Source organism: Lepidochelys olivacea (genome assembly GCF_965140295.1).
Source record: "Lepidochelys olivacea isolate rLepOli2 genome assembly, chromosome: 15".
Classification (NCBI taxonomy): Eukaryota; Metazoa; Chordata; order Testudines; family Cheloniidae; genus Lepidochelys; species Lepidochelys olivacea.
This window is the reverse complement of record NC_140425.1, coordinates 29,701,238-29,728,579: the sequence shown is the minus strand read 5'-3', so window position 1 is coordinate 29,728,579 and position 27,342 is coordinate 29,701,238. Positions and strand designations below refer to the sequence as shown.

Below are 27,342 nucleotides of genomic sequence, written 5' to 3'. Positions count from 1 at the left end.
TAAAGGATTAACCTTACCATAGTCTGGCAGGTTAAATACCAGTATGTTTATTATGAAAGGGCAAACAGTATAAGAAGATATTTCAAGATGACACGGTCTGGAAGAAAAAGCTTAGACTTTACCTAGATTAAGTGTAATTCAGATGACCAAAAAAGTCATATTCAGAGTAGCTATAGTTTAGGAAGATACTGTGTTACACAATGTCTGCTGGTAGGTTAGAGGGCCAAATTCTGCTCATATATGTCAGTGAGAGTACTCTCATACATCAGCCAAACAGATTTACTCCTCAAAAAAGACAACAACAACTTTGTAGCAAGCCAATTATAAGCAATTAATTAGCAGTCTCTAGTAATGGTATTTTCACAAAGCACTCAAATTATTTCAAAAGAGCACATTAGATTCTTCAGACATAAATGCAAACAAGGTTATCCAAATATGTGTAGCACTTGTGCACAAAGAATTATGTTTGGTATAAAAAAAGTTAAAGCTAAGTGAAGTTTCAGACAAGCAGAGAAAAAGAAATTGCCTCAGGCACTTTCTAAAGAATTTTTTTTTTAAACATTAAAAAAAAAGTTACATGTACTTTGCACTTATGGACGTCAGGTTTTGCTTGCTTTAAGAAGGGTTTTCCCATGTTCTTATTCCGTTAAACTTCAACTGCATAGAGCAACTAGCATGTCCCTTAAGAGTTCTTCTGTGGAACTTTGATTGTTACCTAGAAAGAAGAGTGTTGGTTAGTTTCCTATATTTGAAGTGTTATTTAGAAGATTCACTTTGTTCCCTTCCTATTGCAGACATTAGGTCATCCCCGATTACTGATTATTCCCTGTGGCTCACTCATCCTCTATATTCTAGTTTTAAGTGGACCATGTGGTGTGTTTTTACCACAATTTTACAGTCTAACAGAGCTCACTTTTGGAAGGTTTCTGGACTTTCAGTTTAGTCGTTTCCTTTCTTCCAGTATCATCACACGTGCGAAGGCATGGATTCAATCTTGATTTGGACGGAAGAGTGGCATTTAAGTAGCACTGCTTGGAGGTCTCCCATTCCAGTAAACTACACTCCAGCTATTAAGTGGCTGATTTATAAGTGCACTACTGATATTCGAGCTTGTAGGCAGCACATGTTCTTCAGAAATGCAGGCTTAATTCCTTCCTCAAATGAGTTCATTACTAGCCCATTCATTCTTTACAATCAAATGCACTTAAAATGGGGGGATTCAAAGAGGTTCCTTCAAAAATCAAATCTAAATATTTGAATTTTTCAAATATTCCTTCAAATAAATCTATTAGTCTTTAAGGTGCCACTGGACTCCCCATTATTTTTGTGGATACAGACTAACACGGCTACCCCTGATACTTAAGAGGTTTCTTGAAGATAGTGTTCAGTGGGGCAATAAACTGGAAGTTAGAATAGAACCCAGGATGCCTCAGTTTTACCACTGCCTCACTGTGAGATTTTGAGCAATTCACATATCCTCATTTTACAGGTGAGGAAACCTGAGGTGGAGGTAGCTGTCCCACCTCACATAGGTAGTGAAGCTTGTTTATCAATTATGAAGTGCTCTGGCATTCTCTAATGAAACATGCTAAACAAGTGCCACAAGTTTTGTCATTTTAGAAGCATAAAGTTCAGATCTACAAGAATTAAAATGTAAAGTGTTAAATGAAAAGAAGACAGTTCATGACACTGAATGCTGAGGGCCAACTTCCTTCTTCTGGCAGTCTTGTGTCAAACGGTACAAAGCCCATACCTCTAGTGTTTTCCCCTGGCACAAACACATTGATACTCACAGTTTTCACTTCTGTATATGCCTCCAGGCCATATTCCCCCAACTCTCGCCCATTCCCAGATGCTTTGTACCCACCAAATGGGGCCTGAGCGCCAAACACATCATAACAGTTTATCCTGGAATGGAAACCAAACCTTAGAAGTAGTTTGTCGCTCTAGAGCATCTACAGTGCCAAGGACTTTCCATGAAAGTCTCCATGATTAAGGGATGAACATTTCCTCAGATTCAGTTACAGCAAGTAGTTCACATCTACAAGGATTCTCTCCCACACCCCACCCTTTTGGCCAAGCAGATCCAGAGGAGGCACAGTTCAGCATCCATCAGAGAGTCAGGCGGGAAGGATTTGGGGGGGGGGGAGGGCAGAGTGGTGGAAATAAGGTACAACGATCGCTCCTCTGCTGGCTGAGTACTAACCTCATCCCCACTGATCCAGGGAGCAAGACAGGGTCAGGAATCCAGTTCAGGTCTCCCACCTGTCAGCACACCAAGCGCCAAGGCTGCCCCTATCTGGCCACCTTTAAGTACTGACTACCTGCTTACTGCATACCATTTCTGGAAGGGAACGCAAGATGCTGGTGTTCCAGAGTTTTCACTAGATTCCAGTTTGTTTCTACAGTAAAGTTCAAGATGTTTTGAGCTATATACTAAAAGCCCTGACTACCTTAGACACACCTCTCTTTTTGTATTCTGCTGCAGCAGCCAAGACAGCACAAACCCCTCTGCTGACCTAACAGCTTCTAAATTCAAGTGGTAAAGGGCTGGGAGTTGGCAAGGTTCCCCCGCGTTGTATCTTCTGACCTAATGCTGGAGCCTGTTCTTCCATCCCACCCACCAAGCCTCTGTCTACTCTTCAATGCTCATCTCTTTGGACAGATTTTGCCAGAGAAGGTTGGGGATTTTATTAGAGTTTGAGACTTTTGACATTTTGGTTTGGTTTTAGTTTTGTACCTGCACTGAGGTGTGTAATAAAACACAGTTTATATATTGAATGAAGGAGGCCGCTTGAATGAGAAAGCCACAGCTTTTAAAAACTCAGGGGAAGGATTTGGCAATAGAGATCCTGTGTGTAGACTCTTACCAGACAGTTCCAGCCCGCAATGCCTGGGACACGTAGTTTGCTTTGTCAAGATCTTTTGTGAAGACTGCTGCTGCCAGACCATACTTGGAGTTATTTGCTCTCTCAATGACTTCCTCAATGGTTTTGAACTTCAAGATCTGCATGACTGGCCCAAATATCTATGAAATCAAAACAGAGCATATAAAAAAACCCCATGGCCTAGCCTATAGCGCCAACAAAAATTACAGGCTTGACGCAGAAACTACTAGGTGAGGTTCTCTGGCCTGTATTATGCAGGAAGTCAGACTAAATTATCACACTGGTCCCTTCTATCCTTAAAAATCTAAATGAAAAACATTTCTGGATGATAGCTTGTCCATTTTTCATCTGATTCTAGCAAGAGTTAGAGTTCAGATAACAATCTATGGAATTCTGGTACTTGTAGTCCCTAGCATCAAGAGAGAAAAAAGAAAGAAGACACTTGGCAGAAAGTTAGAGAAAAGAAAGATTTACAAATCAGTTGTTCTGACCTCCTCTGTAGCAATGGTCATGTTGTCCTGCACATCTCCAAAGATGGTCGGCTGGATGAAATAGCCCCTGTCTGCAGCAGGATTGCCACCACAGAGCAGTTTGGCTCCTTCCTGCTTCCCAGTGCTGATGTAGCCAAGGATCTTCTTAAACTGCTCTTCATCTACCTATGATCAAAAAAGAATAGTTTGATCCTTATGGAGGGAGAAAAGGATTCTACCACATTCTGGTCTATATACACCAGTTCTTTACATGGAGTTAGGAAGGCATTAATAGAACAACAATGCTGCGTTTAGACAGATTCCTAAGCCAGTCTGCAAGGGGAGAACTTGCTGTATCTAATTGTTTCAGATGGAGTATTTTGAGGTCAAAGTGATTATCTAAGTCAGTTCATTCATCCCCATTTCATTTAGACAACGGGCAAAAGTTAACGCAAGTTAGGCATATGAGTGCCAAGTATCTTTTAGCCTACTGGTTCATGGATACAGTCCCAGGTTTCAATGCACAATCAAGTAGCATCTCAAGAGAAGGAAAACTGAAGCTTCATGCTCTCACCTGAGGTCCCTGTTCAGTTTGAGAGTCAAACGGATTTCCAACCACCCTGGACTTGGCTCTCTCAATGCTTCTCTCTACGAACTCATGATATACATCTTCTTGGACATACGTCCGGGATCCAGCACAGCAGCACTGGCCTTGGTTGAAGAATAGGGCAAAGTGGGCTTGCTCAACAGCCCAGTCCACTAGGAAAGAGATGGCAAAAACTCAACAGATGGCTTAGGGGAGAATCTTCCTCATGCCAGCAGCAGGAATGTCAGAGCTATGAACTCCAGTCCACTCAGTCACTTCATATAGAAGATTGTGAATGTGGGTCTACATGCTGAATAAGTCTTTATTTAGATCAGATTCTACCCAAACTGCAGTGTCCATTAGAAATTAACCAAATCTGAAAAGTTGTTTTGGATCCAGCAAAATTTCCTTCCCCCACCACCCCTTAGTGTGTGCCATTTTTTTGGCTCAAGTGAGAGGTGTGCACACACACCTGAGAAATAGGAGAGAGAACAATGAAAAAATGCAAGAGGTTAGAAAGAGGCAGGCACAGCAGTGAAGCAAAACTTAATGGAGGAAAGAATGGGAGGAAACACTACTAGATACAGAAGATAATGAAATAGAGCCCAGAAGAATGAGTAAAGGATGTGAGGTATGCAGGAAAAAAACAAAAAGTGTAATCTCTGGGTAAATTAGTTCCCCCATCCCCACCCATACCCTCTATTGTTTTGTGAGGAAATGCTGATACACCATTTTGGCGGCCCCATTGTGTGTAAGATACTCCTCCCAAGATGCACCGTGCACTCTGTAGGACACTAGCTAGGTGGCGCCATCAACAGGAGTCCAGAGAATCCCTCGGTATAGGAGCTTTTGTGGGAATCACTGTCAGAACCTTCCAGCCCTTCCCAAATCCTGGCTGCAAAAAGCCATCCCGAGAGCTACAATTCAAACACTGCACTGAGTCAGTGCTTACTGTCGGCATCAGACATGATGATATTTGGGCTCTTCCCTCCAAGCTCCAGCGTCACTCTCTTCAGGTTACTCTCTGCTGCAGCCTTCTGGATCAGATGCCCAACCTGTATCGGAAGGAGCAGAATCAAGATTAGGAACTAAACACCTCTCAGCTAGTGTTTCCCAAATGGTTAGTGGATGGAAGGTTCCATGTGGGTTATGAAGGAAGCCCTGGGAGGTGGGGGGCTAGAGAGCAAGCCTGCTGGGCACTCACCCCACAGCAGCAGCTTCTGTCACAATGGAGGGGGTGGCCGGGCCAAATCTGAGTGAATGGCACTTCAACCCATGCACCACAACGCCCAGAGCGAGACGCTGGGCCCAGCCCCCGGGAACAGGAGCTGTTGCTGTGGGGTAAGTGGGGGGCCGGCTCACACTTCAAACCAAACACCTCCCCCCCTCCCCCTCCCCCCCCCCCCGCCGCCTCCACCTCAGGGCCTTCCCTCTGGCCTGGGATTAGGGTTGTGGTGCCAGGAAAGAAGGTGCTGCTGTGGGAGATCAGAGCCTCCTTGGTGGGGCGAGGAGGAGGTGACAGCAGTGGTGAAGGATGTTGGCCTGTGATTCCCCTGTGAAATTTTGATCCTGGGTGGGTCACAAAAAAAAAAAAAAAAAATACAGCTGGTGGGTCACCTTACTAAAAAGTTTATGAACCACTGTACTAAGCAACTCTAATAGCTGCTCTGTGTTACTCTGATGCCCTCGGACATTGCAGTGAAGGGTCTGATTTTGTCCTAATGCTTTTCAAGCAGCTGGTGCAAGGACATACACTGTAAGTAAGAAAGGAAGCCATGTTGTTGTACTCCATTCTGATTTCATTAGGGAAGTCTAGGCAGTAACAAAAATCAACAGTAATGTCAGACATCAGAACCTCTGACCAAGCAGAGCTGGACACAGATGTACAGCTTGGGTGGATTTGATTTTAGAGAGAGAGACAGACAGAATTTAAAATCTAGATATTTCAGCAGCTGCTAGAGCTTATTGCGTCACCTGGCCGGGTTACTGGTGTTAGATATCTGTCAGCAGTTTCCTTGTAATCCCTTCATTGTCTGCATTTTAGCTGAATCATTGAAGTCTGCACAGAGATTAAACTTCACCTACAAAGAAGCAGCCCAAAGGCAATCTTCTTTAAGAAGAACCATTCCAAAAAGACCACCTGAACAGAGTAAGGCTTAGTGTTGTTACAAATCAGTCCTGCTGGTTAAAGACAGCTGCGTTTTTAAAAGGAAGGCAAAACAGTTTTTTAGTGTTTGGTACAGAACATAAATTTTACACAGGCCACCCACACGAAACAGTTGACAGGGATGCAGACATGCCGCGTCTTACCTCAGTGGAGCCAGTGAAGGCCACTTTATCTACTTCCATGTGGGACGCTATGGCAGCCCCTGCAGTGGACCCATAGCCGGGAACAATATTAACCACCCCTGGTGGGAATCCAGCCTGTAAGTTCACCAGCCAAAGAAAACTGATGTTACTTTATTATTCCCTTTACAGCTAAAGAGGATCCGTAGCCCTGTCAGTCACACCAACCTCCAATACCCTGCCCCACAAAAAAAACAGGACTCCTTTCCACTTCACTCACATCCTCCAGGCTGCAGCCTTTTTAGGACTTTGCTAGACCACAGACACCTGCCTCCAGTATCTTAAAGCCAGATTGCCAGCTTAGGTGACCTCTGACTAACTTAAAGGGGCAGCATTCATTTAAGTTCGTTTTGGTTAGTTAGCCCACTGAAGTTCATTGAAAACTCCATCCCCATTCAAAAGCAGAAACTCCTGTTATCTGCCAGGGAGAAGGGCAGGGACAGGAATGACATCTGGTTAGTCTAGATGCTGGAATTCGTTTAAAAAAAAACAAACAAAAAAACACATCTTTCCTCTTTGGCCATGGCAACTTTTTGCTCTGGCTCTTCCCCCTCCCCCCCCGCCATGGCAACTTTTTGTTCTGGCTGTTCCTCCACCACCACCACGCCCTCTTCCCCCTCCCCCCCCTCGCCCACCTCATACGGGTTCCTGTAACCCATTCTTTGTGTTGCTGTGTGGTCACAGCACATTGCACAACCACAGATAGAAGTACAAGTGGGAGGTTGAGTCAGAACCAGCTTCTTCTCTCACCTCTTTGATCAGACTGGCCACATAAAGAGCCGTCAGGGGTGTTTGCTCAGCCACTTTCATCACAACCACATTCCCGGTGGCCAAGGCAGGCCCAATTTTCCACGCCTGCATCAGGAGTGGGAAATTCCACTGCAAGACACAAGGAAACCTTCTTGGCTACATTTGAAAACACTGACTCTCCATTTGAATTCATTGGAGAGATGAATGAGGGTCTGATAGATCCCCAGCTTCTGTAGTTGGTTCATCTCCACTGAAGTCACTTTCACCAGCTGTGGATCCAACCCTGTATGTGTCTCCCTGTTTTACTAACACCCTGGATTATAAATTTGTGGTTCTCCTTTCGCTATCCCAGCCCTTGGTTCATGCGCTGGTAAGAGGGAACTGCAGAAGTTTAAATTTTGATGCAAAAAAGGTGAAAGCCTTTTCATTGACACTTAAAACACCTTCCTGAAAACTTACTTAAATGATTCTACATTCTGGGTCTGACCTCTGGCCTTGTCTCTCAGAAGTTTTTATTCATTTCATTACTTATTAATATGTCATCACACCCCGCCACAGGATCCAGGTATCTCACAAATGGATGAGTTTAGTCTCAACACCCCAGTGAAGTAGAAGAATGTTATTCCCATTTACAGATGTGGAGTGGAGCCACAGATTAAGCAAATTGGTCAAGGTCACACTGTCTGTAGCAGAGCTAAGAACCAAACCCCAAACTCTACATCCCAGTCAAGTGCAGAAACCTCAAGGCCGTCCTTCCTGGGATATACTTGACAAGGATGCAGCATTAACTGCAAGCACCTGCATGGCTCATCTGATGGGGGCCAGAAACAGAAGATTAATTTCCCATAGCTAGAGTTGACTGAACAGGAGAGCTGTTCACTCACTTCTGGAGTCTATCAAATAGTTAGGAACAAAAACAGAAGAGACTAGTAGATAGAGTGAACAGCTGGGTCTCTGCCTCTCAAGATATGCTATTTTTAAAGGAGTGACATATTTTGGGGGATGTCTATTTACAAAGGTTACACCTAACTTGAAAGTTAGAACCTTAACTGTTGGCAACCAGGCCTCTTCTAATTGTTCACAAGTTGGTTTGAAACATTGATAGCGGAGTGTCTGCAAGAGCTTGCTTCTGAAAAAGTTCATGCTAAACTCGCTAACAGATTAAGATTCCAGAATTAAAGGTTTATATCCAATTCCTGCTTATTAGTAGACACAAAAGCACAGTGCATCACAACCATGTCTGATCTCTAACAAGGTAATATTTACACACTATTTTATGTCCACAGCAATTCATAGAAATAAGACTAGATACAAATGAAGTTGCATCAGATCTGAGCTATAAATGTAAATGAAGTACTTGCGGTAAAGAGGGTTAGAATTCTGTCATTCACAGCTGGATGCACAGAGTGTGATTGACAATTACATCAAGTTTGCTTCATCACTGCCAGAGCAATGTAAAGGGCTACTAAGCATAATTTCCCTCAGTATTAAAAGGGAAATCATGCTTAGCAGAGGCCAGAAACTTGCATTTTAATGTTATTCTCTATGCCAAGGTGCATTTCTGTAGGCCCACGATACATTTTACTTACCGGGATGATCTGTCCACAGATCCCTACTGGCTCATGTCTTGTGTAACTGAAGAAGTCTCCATCTACGGGAATGGTTTTTCCATGACATTTGTCAGCCCAGCCAGCGTAGTACCTGACAATTACATGGTTTTAGTCACTGGTTTAGGACAACAAGTCTCCCACTTAGGAATAAGAGTTAACTTTTTTTGAGATCTCAGGCAGGGATTCAGACTCTGACCCTACAGCAGTAGGAGGGAACTACAGAGGCATCACCCCGCATGACCTAATATAACCTTGCCTGAGACACGAGGTGACGCATGACGCACATGTGGGTCAACAGACTCTGCTACAAAAAAATCTCCTGGCTCCAGCACATGGCGCACATGTGTCCCCACATTTGGGATACATTTCGGGACCACGACTCAAAGAAGAACGTGTCTCAAACACTGATTTTAAAAGGGACCTGAATGGAAAGCCACAACATTGCTAAGAGGCTCAGGTCACCTGAAATCATTTTTTTTTTAAATATACAGTGCATTAGGGTTGAGTGAGAGCCCCTTCAAAGCAGTCTAAGCTCAGTTCTCATTGCAAGCTTCACCGGGTATAGGCTTTTTTAGCTCCCAGGATGGAGTGCCCACCTATGTGACTATGTAACCCACTAGTCCAGCATGGTTTTGTTTTTTTTTGATAGGCAAGTAAAAGATCACTGGCATTCCTTGGTTTTTTATCATCACAGTGAGGGCTGGCAGAGCAAGTTGCGTGTTCCTCTGCTAATGATTTCATGAGCATCTGGCACAGCTACTTTTAGCCACACGCATTCCGCTGAGCTATGCCACTGAGCTAAGTTCAGCTCAAAACTGGACACGCCCCAGGGACAGGATTCTGCCAGTGTAAAATACTCATCACAGGAAGCCTCCACCCAGCCTCTAGCCAGCACCTGAACACTGGCCCATCTTCAGACACCAGACTCACAGGTTGGTGTTTTCCTCACTTTACAGACAGCAAATTGAATACAAACAGCAGAAACAGATTGTTTGGGTCCATCCAGGACTCACAGCGGCCCATTACCCTTCACGATGGGTTTAACAAGTTCAGAGGGCTCAGATTTGCCAAAAGCATCTTTCAGGGTTGGTATGTGGCTTTAGGAAGGCAGGATTTGGAGATGCGCATTCCAGGGCCATACTGAGGAAGCAGCTGACTGCACTAGCCTGGCTGAACTGATTAAAAGTGAGAGTCACTGGCTCGGGATGCATTTCGCCCTGCCGCAGGCCAACAGGATGGGACACAGGCTGCCATCAGGTCAGATCAAGTCTAACCAGTTAGCATGCTCAAATTACAGCAGCACCCAGACAGGAATTCCCCCACACAGCAACATTTGCAGATCTCCAGCTACCACAGATAAGCTGAATGCCAGACTTCATAGCACTTCGCACTGATTTGCTCTCCTTGTTGCATGAAGTAAACAAACTCCTACCTGATGCATTTGGTTACCATGTCCAGATCCACTAAGTAGGCAATGGAGTACGGTTTGCCATTATCCAGAGTTTCCAGCTCCTACAAAGAGAGTTACAAACTCATATTTGGATAGTCCCAGCCCCGACTCCCAACCACAGCCCACGGTGAGCCTGACTCTGGGTTTGCTCTTTGGACAAGTTCCGCATTTAGCTCTTCCTACCTAGCCCCAAATGCCCGACACTGCAAAGACTCCCTCCCACTCCTTCCTTGCATAGGCTATGGCTCTTTTGGAGCGTGAAAGGGACTGATGCAAGGTCCTCTTCTCCCCTCTCCTAGGGCAGAGTATACAGACCCCACAGCTATTCCAGACTCCAGGCTGAAGACCTGAGCTTGGATCACCCCCTGCTGCAGCACACGGAGCTGTCAGACCATCAGACACTCCAAAGGACAGAGTCTGGACATTCAGTTATTCCCTTCCCCACTAATGAGACAGAGCGGCGTAGTCGTGATCAATATCATCATGCCTGTGAGCAGTAGGCAGGGGAAGCAATGGGACTGCGGGCTCTTGGCTGGGCTAGATGGGTTTGTTTCAGTGTGTATCACACTAACAGCAGTATGCGCGAGGCTTCACTCAGGGAGACTCTTAGAGGGAAAGTCTGCTCTCAGTGAAACCAGGCTCGCTCCCTGGTCTTTGACAGTGCAAGAGTCAGAGCAAGGCAAAAGCAGGACTGGCCAATACGCTGCAAGGCCCTTCTAGCAGAAGTCACACCTGCTCCATGCTCAGAGCACTCAGTCAAGGTGGAGAAAGAGCCTCCGGCATCTGCCAGTTCAGAGGGTTCCAAGCCTGGGCCGTAGCCACTGCGGACAGGAACAAGTCGGGTCCTTCCTTTGCTCTGACTGCAGGAATGGGTTGCCGGACATGAGGAGTGGCTTGTTTACCCTTCGTACCCCACAGAGCTGCCATTAATGCAGAAGCTACAATAGCCAGCTCCTCTCACCCGACTTGGCAGCTCCCTTTTACACATGCAGCCAAGTGAGCTCCCCTCCCCCTAAGACGGCCGTATCCATCTCTGGCGACACTGCCAGAATCCCTCCCATACCCAGCTGAACCAGACCGGCAGTGCCCAGCAGACAGCTTTATTAGACCGCACCACCCCAGGGAGGCCGGACAGTACATCCAGGGAGCGCGATACGCACGGCCAGGTAGGCCCGATCTCTCTCAATCAGGTCGGCGAGGCGGAGCAGCAGCTTCCCCCGGTGAGAGGCGTCCATCCGTCTCCAAGGTGAGCCCAGCTGGAAGGCCGCCTTGGCCGCCTGCACGGCCTTGTCCACATCCGCCTGAGGAGGAAACCAGACAGAGAGGCTGAGTGGACAGCGCTCCCCGCCCCCACCGCCTATCTGAGATTGAATGGAAGAGGCTGTACTCGGAGGGACAAATAAATTAGAGGGGTTGGGGAGAAGTGGCCCAGGAGAAAGACAGAGGAAGCTGCAGTGCAGCGTGCACTAGAAGTCAGGACTTTCTGGGTCCCCAGCACATGCTCTAAGCTGTACACTTGGTTTCTACACTAGGTCCCTGTGCCAGGTTAGTCCCCTGATGTTCGCCTTGGGGTTAACACTGACCCGTCTCCCAGGGCGGTGGGAGGCCGAGTGCTGTGTGTTGCAGCACCATACTCTAAGTCATGGCATAGGGAGGGGGACAAAACCCTGTGTGCCTCATCACATCCGTGTACTAGCCTGGAAAATGGGATCCTTCCTCTGCCCTAATGCAGAGAGGTGCTGGGCAAGGCCTCGTTGGCGGAAGTGCTGACGCTCAGAAGCCAGCAGCCACGCAGTCTGGCCACCTTCGCTCTCGCTGGAAGGAGAGATGGTCCCCTACGCCAGTGTCTTGGACTACAGGAGGGGACTGCTCTGGCACTAGGGGGGTAGGTGCTAGCCTGTTCGGATTTCCCCCCTTTGGCTCAGTTGAAGGGAGTGGTGGGTCCCATCCCCAGGAGTTGGATAATCCCCCATCAGCACTGCCAAACACTGGCGTTACAGTGGATAATTCACAAACTTCATGCAACTAAAATAAACCCTCCCCCTTCAAAATACAGCTGCCAGCCACTGGCTGAGAAGGTCGTTGGATTGTGGGAGGGAACAGAACGTCCATCCAAGTGACACCAGAGAGCGCCTGTTGTCTCCTTGATAAGACCAGAGGGCATCTTTCATACATGAAAACCCAGCCCTGCTGTCAGCCGATTCTCTGCAGGCTGAAGTCTGATTCCAGCCTGCAGGGATTTTGCAGAGTCACTGTTTGCTAACGCAGCTGTAGCCTTCCCAGCACTACATGCTACATTCAGAGATAACATTATGAAATTATATTTGAAAAGAATGGGTGTAACAGGCTGAACAACTATCACCACATAAAGGCTGCTTTCCTGGATAAAGCCAAGCATGTTTACCCTAGGCATATTTCAGCGGCAGTATCTGCTGGGCTAATATTTACTTTAGATCCTCTGGCAACGCAGGACAAGAGCAAGGGGGGGTGACTTCTGAAGTTTCTAGTTGGATTTGTTTAGATTTAGCATGGCTGATTCAATTTAGAATCCAGTATCTCTCTATTTTATGGTGCTTAGTGTTTCTAGCCAGTTCCCATTTTTGGTGTATGCACCAACCTAACGAAGCTGACTACCAGCGCATGCAGAAATCCAAGCGATTTCCTCCCTCTCCTCCGACAACAGCGTAAATCGACCAGTTTGGAGAGGAAGGTTGGCCTAGTACTTAAGGCACTGAATAGGGACTCAGGAGATCTGGGATCAATCCTTGGCCCTGCCTGGACTCCAAGCGACCTTGGGTGAGTCACTTCATCTTTCTGTGCCTCGATTTCCTACTTGTAAAAATCGAGAGAATTCTTCTCGTGTCTTTCTGGACTATAAGCTCTTTGGAGGAGTCTTTGTTCCTGTACGCGTATGTGGAGCATGTAGTAAATCAGGGGCCTTGGGCACTATGCAATACGAGGCGCTCGGAGTGATCAGGACCCTTTCATTCTGCTGATAAACATCCATCCATTCCATTTCACTGGCACCCCTCCAAGCATCCAGTCCTGTTTTACAGCACCTAGGTCACGGACACAGCCCTCTGGCACATGCCAGTGCTGGCTTCTGTCCTTCCCTGGGGTAGGAACATTCTGCAAAGACTGATCACAACACTGGGAGCTCAGCCCGTTCTTCACCACCCCTCTGCCATTCTCATCCAGGCTCTGATGTTTACTCATTGGTGGCCTTGAGTTACTTCCCCTTTCTGCCGGTCTCCCAGTGTTCAAAATGGGGGGAAACAGCCATTTTTCTGGGAGACGGCAGAGAATAGTAAAGCACCATATAAACAGCTAAGTTTCCTCACTGCTTGTTTGGCTTCCTACCTTTGATTAGGAGCAGAGCAAAGCAAAGCGAGAGAGTTTTATTGTGCTTTTGGGGCGGGGAGAACCCAAATGAATAGGAAAGCTACACTGACACTTCTTTATATACAGTAAATGTAGCAGTTTACCATAACATGGAGTTCAGGCACTTGCAGGATAAAGGACAGAGAGCAAACATGTTTCTGGACGGGGATTATAAAAAGACGTGCACATGATCTCTTTTTATGCCATGATTTTGTAAGTCAATACCTATCAGTCTCAGAGATCTTATAGGGACAGTGTTTACCTTGTCTCCCTCAGCAACCTGGCAGATAACTTCCCCCGTTGCTGGGTTGACAGAAGGGAAGGTTTTCTTGCTGACTGCGTCATGCCATTCATTGTTTATGAAAATCTGCAATTCAAAAAAAGAGAAAGACTTCAGTATTCAGGCCCGAGAGTCATCTAATCTGGAACCTCTATTGTTTGGTGCTGGGCTTACCAGGAAGCCGGAAGCACAGCTCTGCACCTTAAGCAGTTCAAATTAAGTGTGTGGCTCTACACATCATGTTTAACATGCAAAACACTAGAGAGTCATAGAAAAGCTACTGGCCTCCAGGGCTTTTAAAAAAAACAAACAAACCATCAGACATGTGCCACCTGCAAAAGGTTTCTGAGGAGCAGCCATTAAGCCTTACACAACGACTCTCACAGCATTTTGAAACAGGCAAAATTGCGCGGGAAGGGAAGAATCCATAGTCAAGCGCCGGGTCAGGTCAGCATCAAAACCCCTCATTCTAGGGAGATAATCTGACCAGTGCGTGATCCACAAGAGACACAGCTGCAGCCACTGGGACCCCATAACAACAGACTCCCCCCTGTGCTAGACTCTGCCATGGTAGGTAGCCATCTGTGCAACTGTACCATTTTGCAGACATCCCAGCCCACAAATATACCCCTTGGGAGTGAGGCAGAGAACCCCTCCAAGCCCCTGGATACCAGAACAATGAGTGTGGTATCTCAACGAGATCAGTGCACAGATCTCACCCAGCCACCTCTGCCAGAGACCCCAGGGCATGCTTGGCCGTTCCTCCTGACGAAACAAGCTAGCAAGCAGAGGGAACAGCACCCACCGGAAAGACCTTCTGCTTATTGAAAAAAGGCATCTTCCTTTCCTCCCCCCAGTTCTAAACATTTTGTAAAACTAGAGTAAACAGGAGCAGAGTGGGCAGGGAGAGGGCAGGCGACAACCCGAGCAAGACACAAGCCACCAGGAAAGACAACAAAATATACCCTTATTGAGCTTATTTATTTGTGTTCCTTCCAGTCCTACAATTCTATGCCCAGCTAGGGCTCCAGGATATACACAAGGCAGGGCCTTAGGTTGTGCATGTCCTCCTCCATCCAGGCCATGTGACATTCAGATCAACACCTCCAGGCCAAAACGCAGCTACCAAATTTTGCAACAGCTACCTATTCAATGGCATGATATTACTCTTGCCCTGGGTATCGTATAGGAATAGGGCCGTGCCCCTTTTAATAGGGAGTGCGCCCTCCGTCTAGTCATTACTTTCCTCAGTGTTTCAGAAGCCACCAGCCCTCTGCCAGAGCCACAGGGTTTACACGGAGCTTGCACATTGCGTATTTGCCCATGTGGGTTCTTCATATTATGTATGTTGTGTAACAAGCAAGAGACAACTCCTTCTCCCTCCTGTTTGCCACACTCACTTGTTCTATCTTGTCTCAAATTATACTAAGGTCCAGAGGGCAGGAACCGTGTCTACGCTGCTCATCAGGGTGGATAAAAATCAATGATTTAAAACCAAAAAAAAAATTGGATTTTTTTGTAATTTAAATCAGATTTTTTTTGATAAAATGCTTTTTGAGGAAAAAACCTATCTAAAGATAGTTTTAATTAAGATACATTATAGCTCAAAGATATCTCATCATGGAATAGGGATTATAAATTCTAATTCTATAGTATGAGACAATATATTCATGTCATGGTTAAGAAAAGTTTTGTAAATGAGTTCCAATAGTTCATGGATTAGGGACCCAATTTTATGGGTTCCACTGGATTCTGTATAGAAAGATTAACCTAAATAAATCTACCCACCCAATGGGACTCAGTGCTCAGTCTAGAAGATACCATCAGAGATGCTTAGTTTTGCAGTTCTCAAACTGTGGATTTGTCTCTCCAGAGGTAACATGCTTGTTAACAACATAAATGTTTTTAAATAAATAAATAAATAAATAATGTATACAGGTGAGAAATAACAGACCTCAACTCTATTGATCCTCTGCAAATTTGTGTACACAGAGTCAATCCCTTACATCTCTCTAAAAGTGCAAAGTTTCAAAAAGTTCAATGAATAGAAGATTGTTGGAGGCAGAAGAGATCTGGACAAGGAGGAAGGAGAAGAAGTCTGGAGACACATGTGAGAAGCGAGGGACATATGCTTGTTTTGTTAAAATATTATATATTTGCTGTTGAAGAAAAAAATCCAGACTCCATAACATTGTTGCTTTAGTTAAATAAAACAATTTAAATGTATGTCTGGTGACGTTCTCCTCCTAATACAGCAAGAAAATCCTCCAAATATTAATGATTAACCTGTTCAATCGGAGAAAGTTCACCTCCCAATGACTTCATAAATATCAGCTTCAATTACCTTTGGTAAACGAAATAACCAAACAATCATTCATTTTCTGATATAGCTGTAAAACTAATCTGAAAAAGTTTTCAAAATAAATCACTGTTTAAAAATCTATAGTATGTACCTTCTAAAAATGAAATCTACATCTATCTCTGAGTTGTGAAGAATATGTATTAAGATAATGATAACCAACAAGAATGCACTTTTTATGTAGAAAATCATGATTAAATCATGTCTTCCTGACTAGTGATTTAAATCATGATTTAAATCAAATTGATTTAAATCAAATCCACCCTGCTGCTCGTACAGCAAGTATAATAAACACAGGTAACACAATGGAACCCCGCTCCTGATCAGGGCTTTTTACACGTGCTCTAATCGCAACTGCCTAGTTTGTTTAGATGCTTAACATCAGAGTTTGGCAGCTGTATGCTGTTTTAAGCAAGGATACAACACTCCTCCCGCTCCATTGCATTTCCCACACTTGCCAGTTTGCAATGCACTTCAGAGCTGGTTCCTTGGATCTTGATCTGCAGACTCAGTGCCATTAGGCCTTAGTTTATAAACAATTTTTCCATACAAAATCCTGCCTCTGCCCCCCCGCATGATTCCCATTAGAACTAGAGAAGAAGCAGTCTTAAACACAGACTCAGTGTTTTAGCCAGTGAGGACATATTCATGCAACTCCTAATGACATAAAGCAAACTGGCACCTTGGTGCTTCAGTAGGTTGCCAGATTCAGGAATTACAGCCTTCATTTAGGAAGGTGTCAGGATGTATTTACTGGTGTAAATCACTGAAGTTTCTCAATTCCCCCTCACTGCTCAGTTAGCAATGGCTACTGCTGTCCCTTCACACAGTCTCCCCACCACTAGGGCAAGATTTTTCTCTGCAGCTCCTGCTATCTGGAACAACCAAGTAGGACTCACTGTGGTCAGTTTCTGCCTCATCCAGTCTAGCTTCATGTCTTTTCTAGACATTGGTTTGCTATTCTGATGGGAGCATTATACAAAAGCCCCACTCAGGAGCCTGGCTGCACTGTGCTAGGGCCACAAACTATTCCAGAAAGAAAAGGAGGACTTGTGGCACCTTAGAGACTAACCAATTTATTTGAGCATAAGCTTTCGTGAGCTACAGCTCACTTCATCAGATGCAGAATACAGACTAACACGGCTGCTACTCTGAAACCTGAAACTATTCCAGACAGTCCCTGATTTGAGGAGCTGTAAAATTTTTGTCTTTTTAAAAAAAAGAAAGTTCAGTTTCTCTCTGTTGGTACTGTAGCTTTGTCAGAGCGACATGGGATATAGTTTGCATGAGAGACTCAACCCTAGCATAGCTGTCACATTAACTGAGGTGAGAGGTCTTTCAGAAGCCAAACGCAGGCACCCAAAGCAAAGTCTCAGTGCAAAGACTCCAGCCCTTTTATCAGAGCCACGTTGCACAGTCAGCGAAAGCAAGCTAATTCCCCACAGAAGCAACTGATTCATCTACAGTTGTTATTCAAAAGCAGTGATGTAACAGTTGTAAGATTGTACTTGTCCAGGACCTCCTCACATTTCATTTTTCATCATTAGAGCTGACCAAACAGCATTCCCTGAGATAACAGTGAAGGAAGAGTAGAAGATAGTCTAGGCAAAACAACATACCCAGGTTGCATGCTAAATCCTAGCCAATGATGACTTGTTTTCTCTCTGTTCATTTGCACTGGTAACAGCAAATGATCTAATTAAGTGTAGAACACACATACACAGGAGGACAACTTGCTTTACTGGCCAGATTCAGGAATTGATTGCATTGCTTGTGAAGGCCAATAGACTCTAAATTACTTGTATTAAGAACAGTTGGGATGCGTTCTTTTTGTTTTTTAAAAGAATGTCTTGCAACAAAAGACATAGCATTTAAATGCTCTGCAGGCCTGTTCTGTTCAGCTTCCTGCTCACCAACAATAAAGAAGTGGTATTATTCTGACTGTATTATATTCGCCTCGCATTTACATCCCAGCCACTGCAGCTGTAGGCTCGTACATGAGAACCCAAGAGTGACTTGACTTTCGTTATAAAAAGTCAAACTTCAGCATTAATGTAGTTTAACCTAATCTCACGTGTTAAGAAAGCAGGTAAGGAAGCTTTTTAAATGAGGTTTGGCAGTGCCCATTTATGTACACATGGTGATCAAATACAGGTGCCTTGGTAAGCAAGATTAATCCATGAAGAATAAGCAGTTTCAGAGAAAAAAGAAACGGAGTACTTGTGGCACCTTAGAGACTCACCAATTTATTTGAGCATGAGCTTTTGTGAGCTACAGCTCACTTCATCGGTTAATCTACAGTGCTGTGCTGTCATCCTAGCTCTGTGTGGCACAGTCTTTCCAGCACCATGCAAAGAGAGATTATTTTGGACTTTGTCCCTGCTCCAGGAGGCAGATTTCAGTTTGCTTTGCACTTGGTATTTGCACAACCCTTTGTAGACGACAGGTCACAGAGGCAAGCGAACTATTATATAACCCTCCACTTGTAGCACTTTGGGAACTGAGCATTCAGGGACTTGCAAATTTGTTCCACCCTCAACACACCACGATGCAGATTGCAAATGCCAGGCCACTACCATGGCATTGTTTTTACTTTAAAAACCACCCCCACAATAAAGCAGCAGTGACAGCACAGGACAAAACGCAGCAAATCCGTTGCTTGCAGAGCGGACAGGCAGCCTGACTGCAAAAGATGGAACATTTCTGAGGACTCTTTTTATTTGCAAACTGGATACAATTAACTTAGGCTTGAATAGAGATGGGGAATGAATGGGTCATTACACAAAGTAAAACTATTTCCCATGCTTATCTCTCCCCCCCCTTCCTCAGACATTCTTGACAACTGTTGGAAATGGTCCACCTTGATTATCACTACAAAAGGTCGTCCCCCGCTCTCCTGCTGGTAATAGCTCACCTTAAGTGAAAGGAAAGGAGTACTTGTGGCACCTTAAGTGATCACTCTCATTACAGTTTCAGAGTAACAGCCGTGTTAGTCTGTATTCGCAAAAAGAACAGGAGGACTTGTGGCACCTTAGAGACTAACCAATTTATTTGAGCATGAGCTTTCGTGAGCTACAGCTCACTTCATCGGATGCTTATGCTCAAATAAATTGGTTAGTCTCATTATAGTGTGTATGGTAACACCCATTGTTTCACGTTGTCTATGTATATAAATCTCCCCACTGTATTTTCCACGGCATGCATCCGATGAAGCGAGCTGTAGCTCACGAAAGCTCACACTCAAATAAATTGGTTCGTCTCTAAGGTGCCACAAGTCCTCCTGTTCTTTTTGCGGATACAGACTCCCACGGCTGCTCCTCTGAAACCTTTTTATGAGAGGGTTGGTCATACAGTCGCGCCACTTCTTGGCAACTTTTGAGTACACCGTTTACCGCTGCCATAGAGGATTCTCCAGACACAACTTTCTTAGCGATAGGCGCATGAAACAGCTGGAGAGGCGGACTCTGCCTGACCAAGGATATGAACCCTGGACCCTCCGAGTAAGCGTTTGATACGCTACCAGCGGAGCTGGGTTTGCCATAAGGGCCAAGTCACAAGGAGGGCAACCAACTTCGAAGGGCGGTTTGACGGTCCACTGCACGCATCCGAGGACGTGAGCTGTCGCTCCGGAAAGCTTATGCTCTAATAAACTGGCTAGTCTCCAAAGGTGCCCCAAGTCCTCCTGCTCTTTCTGCGGATACAGACTCGCAGGGCTGCTCCTCTGAAACCTCTCGGGGCCGTGCTCGAAGCACGAGACCAGCGCGCTCCGCGCCCAGCCTGGCCCCGGGGCGGGCTCGCAGGGAGGCGAGAAAGGCCCCCCGGGGCGGCGGGGCGGCGGTCGCTGGTGCCGAGGCTCTCGCAGCGGGGACTCCCGGGGCGCAGGGCCGGCCCCAGCGGCCTCCGTGCTCGGCCAGCCCCAGCCCGGCCGCAGGGCCAGGGGCTCCGCTCAGGTGCCGGGGGGGGCCGCTGGCGCCCAGCCCAGCCCTGCGTCCGCCCCGGGGCCCTGCCAGCCCCGGCTCGCGGGGAGCAGCGGCGGGTCAGCCCGGCCCCTGGCGGCTGCAGGGCTCCCGCCCGCCCGGGGGCTGCAGAGAAGCCGGGCCCGGGCCTGGGACCCCCCTACCTTGTTGTAGGCAACCTCCGGGCGGGGGTTGGGGGCGGGGACCGCGGAGGCGGCGGCCGAGAAGCGGCTGCCGAGCTGGGCCGGAGCCGCCCGGCCCCACAGCCGGGAGCCCAGCGCGGCCGCACGCAGCATCCTGGCGCTGAGGAGACGCGGCAGCCGCGGGAAGGCGGCCGCGGCCAGGCGGCCCGAGCCCCGCCCAGCGGCCCCCGGGGGAGGGTCCGGGCCCCGGGGCACGTGTGGGCGGGGAGCCGGCTGCGGCGGCCTCGGTCCCGCCGCCCCCCGGCCAGCCCTGCCCGCGCCGGGGGTCCGTTTGCCCGCAGGCCGGCCGGGGCCGGGTTTGCCGAGGGGGCCCAGCCCGCGTACGAGGTGACCAGCGAGCAAGGGGGGAAAAGCGGGAGGTCCCGAGGCGCCCGGGTAAGACAAGCCCTGGATGTCGGGACTGCGGCCCCTCTCCAGTCAGGACATCTTGCCCTCCCCGCCTCCCCCCGAGTCCAGGGGGCTGTGGCAGGAGCAAGGGTTTCATCTAATGCATCCCCTGAGGGCCCGTGTCTGGCGCTAGATTAGAGGCTTGTGTGGTCCCCCGTCACTGTAGCGTCTGGGCACCCCACATCCTTTCCTGCGTTAACACCCTTCTGAGTCGGGCAGTGCTCTTACTGGTGGGGAAACTGAGGCACAGAGAGGCCAACGGCCTGGTTTGCCCAAGGTCACACCGGGAGGCTGGGGTGGAGCGGGGAATTTAACCCACGTCTCCCAAGTCTCAGGCTAGTGCCCTATCCCCTGGACCATCCTTCCTTGTTGGGATATGTAAGGGTTAGGTAGAGAGCTGGCAAGCTGCTAAAGTGCTGGCATGGCATTAGGGGACAAAGGCATAAGAAGGCTGTAGTTCTTTGCGTAGTAAATAAGTTGCCATATTTTGCCCTTCCCTGTTGCTTGTAAGAATTAACAGGAATGCAGGTGCATGAAAAATATAACTGGTGAATAATGCCCTTTGTGTGAAAGAAGGGAAATAAATGTTATTCCCCCCCCCTTCCTTTCCCAGCTACATAAACAAACCCTGCGTCATGGCCCCTTCCTCCCTCCCTTGAGCATTGCTGACCGGGGTGATTTGTGGCAACAGATTGTTGCAAAGAATCCACCTCTGGGTCAACCTGCTCTTTCTTCTAACGTTCCTCACGTGCATCTCTTGCACAGTATCAGCATGTAGGACCTGATCCTGCTGGTTGTGCCACACAGATGGACTCTACTCCTCCCCTGAGCCCTATTGACTGCAGGAAAGCTCCATGCCCAGGGGTCTGCCCATGCCAAACAGCTCCAATCCTGAAGCCCCTGCCCCGGGCTTCTTAGCCCAAGCCTCAGCGTCAAAGCACTGTCTACACAGCAATTTTGGGAGCACTGGCTGAGCCCCACGAACCCAGGCCTGTGGAACATGGGCTGGGAAGCTCGTTCTAAAATGCATAGACATGCTCTTCAAAGCCTGCAGGTTTGAGCCAAGCCCCAAGACACTGCTCCCTGATTTCAGTAAGTGCTAGTCAAACCCAAGCTCCTCCTTAGCTATGGGAAGCACATGCTGAGCTGGACAGAACGGGACAGGTTACGCATGTCTGTGTGCCAGATTATTCAAAGTTAATGGCAGAAGCTCCTGAGTGCTGTTCTGCTGATCCCTGTAGGTGGAGGGATGTGGTCAGAGACTGATCCCTGGGAAGGTGCTGTCTCTGTGCTATGCCTGTCCACCATATGGTGCCATTCTGCTGCTTTTGAAAATGTAAGCGGTGGTGTCAGGCTGGCATCTTTTGTGGGGGGGGGGCTAGGATTCTTTGTTCCTCTTGGCCAGGGCCTGTTTGGGGGCTTTCTCCGTTCCCCTCCCCTGAGGAGTCATAACGTCTCTCTGAGCAGCACTAAATTCACACACACAGACGCACTGTTGGGAGCCTGACTCTCTGGCCAAAGCATTCTCCCTCAGGGAGTGTGGTGGTGACAGAATATATCTGTGTTCACACCCTAAACACCACTATAATAATGTTTGTACAAGGTTTGCCTTGTGAGGTATTTAAAAACTCATAATTTGCTGGTCTGCACTGTACCCCAGCAAATCACCGATGGCCACAGATCTAGTCCCTCTAAAGCCCCAAGAAAGATGGTAGGGTCAGGGAAGGGATGAGTTCAGCCTGAGGGTTGCTGCAGAGCTTAGTGTTCTCCAGAGCAGTCGTCCAAGTTGGCTGTACACATGGGATAGGGGCCAAGAGACTCAGTTCTGTCAAGTGGAGAATATAAAGTCACCTGCATGTAGGACGGGTGGAATTCCATCCTGGGAGTCCGTGAGAAATATCAGCTGAGCCAAGGCAGAGCAATTTGCTGCCAGCCCCACAATCCACAGCTAGAATTGTGTCTCTGCGTGCCATTGTTCAGGGGCATATTAGTTTAATACCGGATAGGGACCCTGAGCACCGTCATCAAGCTGTGTCCCAATACAGCTGCCTGGGGCTCTGCTTTTTTTGGCCCTGCTGGCAGCATGCTCATTCCGCACACATTCACCAATGTCAGACATGCAGCCTGAGGGCTCATCCGCGCCAGCTGCACTCTGCTTCCAACGACACTGCTGTAAATCCACTCTAATATGGAGATATACCTCTCTCATAGAACTGGAAGGGACCAAATACCATCCCTTATTTTTGCCCCAGATCCCTAAATGGCCCCCTCAAGGATTGAACTCACAATCCTGGGTTTAGCAGGCTCAAACCCTCCCGCCGAATCAGTGGAGTCACTCTGGAGTTACAATGGCCGCCGGAGTGTTTTGCCCTCAGTGCCCACCCTTCCTGTGCAAAACAGGCTCTGCTCCCACACCCCCCAAAGGAGGGGCTCGTCTCCCCCACTCACCCCATTCCACTTCTGTGTTTCGAGCCAGGGAACCGTGGGTCCTTATTCTCAGGGCCTGTCACTGTTTGTTTTGCAGAATACCCGAGTCTCTCAAACCCAGCAGAATGGCCCTTTGCAGGAGCCACCAGCTGGCAGAGCTGGGCCCAGGGACAGCACAGCAGGCTGGAGGAGCACATGTGCACAGCAGGGGCTTCCCCGCAACTCTCATGCAATACTGTAGCCTCCCTGCCCCCTCCCTGAGGCCTGTTGCTGAGCTCCTGCCTCCGCCCTACTTCCCCCTCAGAGCTCCTCTCACATACCAAAATGACCTGGTGCCAAGCACGCTTTGGCGGCAAGTTCAGCACCGTTTCAGAAACCCTTGTTAGAAGCGGCTCTGACCAAGTTTCCTTTATTTTCCTCAGTGACCGGACAGGGGCGTTCGGGTGAACATGATGCTCTGGGATCCTTGTCAGCACATTTCATACCAAAGTTGTATGCGAGCTGGGATGGGCCCTTTGGGTAGGTCTATACTGCAGCTGGGAGTGAGGCTCTGGCTAGCCACCCAAGTCCAAGCCCACCCGGCCAACCGGCTGGGCCCAAGTCGCCACCATGCTGAAACATCCACACTGCTGGGAGGCGCTCTCCCAGCTGCAGCGTACACCTACACTTTGTCTCTTCATCAGGGCCGGCTCTAGGCACCAGCCAAGGAAGCATGTGCTTGGGGCGGCCCATTTGAAGGGGCGGCATTCCGGCCATTCTTGGAGCGGCCCATTTGAAGGGGCGGCATTCCGGCCGTTCTTGGGGTGGCCCATTTGAAGGGGCGGCTTTTTTTTTGCTTTGACGGGTTGGTACTTGGGGCAGCAAAAAAGCGAGAAAGCTCGAGCTGGCCCCGCTCTTCATGATCACTCTCAACCACCCAACCGTGCTTACGTGCATCTCTCCATTTGTCAGAACTGATCATTCCTGAGGAGGGGAGATGGTATAAAACATTCTGGAAAAACTATTGCAGCTTCAGGTGAGGTCTCAGGACGGGGGCACACCCAAGGATGTGGGTCCATTATTTTTATTCTGATTTGACCCAACATCACTAATGAATGGCACAGAAATAAGCGCGACTCCTTCCATGATTCTTTTTTCTCTACAGAGCGGTGTGAATTACAGAAGTGTAACCAAGTGTATGCGGGTGACAAATGGCAACCCCAAACACAGCGAATCATAGAACTAGAGCTCTGCTTCCTTGGCAGAGTCCTCAGGAGCCAGCCAGTTCCCCTCCTGACTTCACCCCAGCCTGGACATCTGTCCCTTCCAAAGAAGAGCAGGGTTCCTTTTGAACCAGTCAGCACCTCTCAGCCAACTGGAGCCTGATCTAATGCCCACTGAAGTCAATGAGTCTTTCCAGAGCAGGCCCCTGGAGGGGCTGCTGCTGGGTGACAAGACTCTTTCCTCTCCATCCCTGAAGGCTGACCACTTGCTAGACCAGGAAGCCTGAGAGCAGGGCTGGGACTTGCAGGGGTGTGCAGCCAGTCCCACCGCAGCCTGGAGCAAGGCCACTGTGTGTGGCTCAAGGACACATTTTCTGCTTTTTGTTCCACCATCAAGCAAGCCCAGCATTAAATCAAGTGGGGAGCATGTCGCCTCTGCCTGAAGGGGTCTGGCAATCTGCAAGGACATTGAAATTAAAGAGCTATCGCCACGCACAAACACACTGTGTTAATCAGAGTACCCCCACCACACAGACACACATCCCAAGGCTGCAGATGGGAATTCCTCTTCCGCCTCCCAGGGGTTGTTTTTCCACAGTGGGCCAGGGCTAGCGTTTCAGCTCCAATTTAGCGACTGCTGTCCTGTGAACTTCATCGGGTCCATCGGCGAGACGCAGGGCTCGCGCCCAGGCAAAGAACTGGGCCAGTGGGTAATCGTTACTGAGACCCGCCGCTCCAAAGGCCTGCAACAAACCCATGGGACATGTGAAAAGGGCAGGACAATGCCATAGTGGGAGCAGCAGAGCAAAGCAGGGACACTTAGCACTGTGGAAGCAGGAAGGCAAACTCCAGGGGCCCGAGGAGCTTGCTTCCTATAACACGGTTTCACGTGAGTTTAGTGCTGGTAGAAGGTTCTCCACAGAACAGGAACAGCGCATAGGCAACAGCAGGACAAGTTTGCTCTATGCCAGCCCCTGCTAACGTGCCTAAGTCCTGACCTGGAGGGATCAGGTCTAGGAGGAAGAGGTCTGGGAGCAGTTTCCTCCTCCCAGGAGGCAAGGGTAGGACTAACTCGTGAGTTGCAGGAGTTGGCTGAAAGCAGAACCATCATGGGGCTCCAAGCAGCTGCTTGCTTTGTTTGGGCTAAACCCTAACCTTCTGGAATGGGAGAGAAATGAATGATAAGTGCACGACTCCCCGCTCACCTGGATAGCACGATCAATAACCCGCAGAGCCATCAGTGGAGCCACCATTTTGATCATGGCGATCTCTAGAGCCGCTGCCTGTATAGAAACAGGATCAAACACATCAGATCCATCCAGCTTGGTCAACCCTCCTCAGTCCTGGCTTGCAGCCCCAGCTATTCCCGTTCTGGTCTCCCCAAAACAATGGTACCAATGTAAGTCAGGCTAGGCCTGCAGCCCCCGTGCTATCCCAGTCCTGGGCCTCTCCTGAACACAGACTGCCTGTCATGCTGAGCTCCATGTGATATTTCTGATGGGAACGAACATCCAAGGAGGAGAGGGCCCAAGCTCACTTTTCATTGGGAACCTGAGACATATTTTTGCTCAGGCCTCCAGGAAGGAAAAGTTTAAGCATTAGAACTCCCCCATAGCGACCAGACAAGCTAAGCACACTGGGCCGAGCGCTGCAGTCCTTACTGTGCACTTACTCAGGCTGATATTGTTAGCCTCCGGAGGGCCCCAGCCACGCACCTTATTGCCAGCTGTATCCATGAGGAGGGCAGCCTTCAGGACAAGAAGCCGGGCCTGCTCAATCTCAGCGCGGGACTTGGCAATGTCTTCCAGGATAGTGCCCTGTTCGGCTAGGGGTTTCCCAAAGGCCACACGAGACGTCACCTGCAATAGGTGCACACAGGGCTAAGGGCCTCTGAACTTAGGGAGTGCTATTTTTGCTGGTGATAATATCTTACATTTGCAGAGAAGCTTTCATCCCGACTGCCGCTACAAACTAGACAGGGACCCACTTCACCTGTTGCTGGGATGCAGCCACCTCTGAAATGCAATGTGGCTGCTGTCTGACAAGGCACAGTGACACTACATGGCAGTTTGGGACAGCAAGTGAAGAATATTATATCAGATTAGCTAGGGAATTGTTTAGCAGGGTAACTGACACCCTGCCTAAAATGGAATTTGGAAGGACTTGAATCCTGAATCCTGGTTAGAGTGCAATAGCCATCAGAATCTCAAGTTTCCAGATCCCCAAAAAGCAGCACAGCACCCCCTAGCACTGATTCCTTGCTGACAGAGGGAACAGCCCCATTCCCCGCAGCATTCCTGGATGGTCTGCCATCCACGTACTGACTAGGTCCTACCCTGTTTAGCTTGTGAGCACCAATGTGATCATAGGCCAAGGTGGTACAGCTGCAGGTCCACCGCGTAACACTCCCTTGGCATTTTCTCTCCTCTGTAGGCAGCGGGACAAACTGACCCCTGCCATTACCACCCCAGGCCAATAAAGGCAAGGGAGAAATTCAGGCAGGTTCTGAGCAAGGGAAGGAAAAAGGGAAAGAAGCAAGATTCGCAGACTCTCAGGATCCACCTGGCCCAGGTACCTCTCCTCCTTGTGCTATAATGAAGCAGCGTGGGGTGTGACAGAGGGACGGAATAGTGGAGCACCTGAGAATGTGTTTAAAAAGGACGAACTGGGTGACCACAATGATTCTGTTGCCAGCGCCAGGATCCAATTACCTAATGGCCAGGGAGTATCCGAGGATGTTGCAGGGCTTCAGCCCAGGGATATGAATTGCCTGGTTAGTTGCTGTTATGAGCGCATTCTGAACTGACATGGAAAGGGCCCAGAAGCTGGAGACAACTAAGAAGGGAGTCAGAGCTAGGGAGACCAGACAAGTTCAACCCTTAATGAGGAAATGGAAGGAAGAAGATTCAGAGTATACAGGGAGCCTTATTTGGCTGAACAGAGCTGCAAACAGGGGAAGTCGATTTCTCTAATCACGAGAGAAACTCCCCACGCATAAGAAAAAGGGAGGCAATGGAGTGAAACAGCCCTTTGTCCATGGAGTACCC

General features: G+C 48.3%; 2 protein-coding genes across 8 annotated transcripts in view; both read right to left on the bottom strand.

Annotated features, from left to right (window-relative positions):
• Positions 1-20,413, bottom strand: ALDH2 (aldehyde dehydrogenase 2 family member). The gene is made up of 13 exons (XM_084649472.1): positions 20,241-20,413; positions 13,744-13,848; positions 11,261-11,401; positions 10,083-10,162; positions 8,630-8,741; positions 7,041-7,169; positions 6,255-6,368; positions 4,897-4,999; positions 3,933-4,117; positions 3,380-3,544; positions 2,871-3,028; positions 1,794-1,908; positions 1-715 (listed from the first exon to the last, which is right to left on the bottom strand). Exons 1-13 carry the CDS (start codon positions 20,370-20,372, stop codon positions 683-685), a joined length of 1,572 nt encoding a protein of 523 aa, XP_084505598.1. The 5' UTR covers positions 20,373-20,413; the 3' UTR covers positions 1-682.
• Positions 20,414-24,209: 3,796 nt separating this feature from the next.
• ACAD10 (acyl-CoA dehydrogenase family member 10) overlaps positions 24,210-27,342 on the bottom strand; it is a 29,653-nt gene continuing 26,520 nt past the window's right edge. For 6 of the 7 annotated variants that reach the window (XM_084649057.1, XM_084649056.1, XM_084649052.1 and 3 more), the window contains 3 exons: positions 26,011-26,154; positions 25,501-25,578; positions 24,210-25,038 (listed from right to left, as the gene is read on the bottom strand). In XM_084649057.1, coding sequence (XP_084505183.1) covers positions 24,904-25,038; positions 25,501-25,578; positions 26,011-26,154 — 357 coding nt within the window. In that variant the 3' untranslated portion in view covers positions 24,210-24,903. Of the gene's footprint in view, positions 25,039-25,500; positions 25,579-26,010; positions 26,155-27,342 lie in introns of those variants that run through there. The other variant, XR_014714242.1, reaches the window with a different exon arrangement.

Coding starts and splice junctions, on each gene's coding strand:
- ALDH2 (XM_084649472.1), bottom strand. CDS start 20,372: ATGCTGCGTGCGGCCGCGCTGGGCTCCCGGCTGTGGGGCCGGGCGGCT. Junction 4,118..4,896: donor CATCATGTCTGATGCCGACA/GTAAGCACTGAC, acceptor TCTCTTTCCTAG/TGGACTGGGCTGTTGAGCAA. Junction 1,909..2,870: donor TTGCGGGCTGGAACTGTCTG/GTAAGAGTCTAC, acceptor TTTCCATTCCAG/GATAAACTGTTATGATGTGT.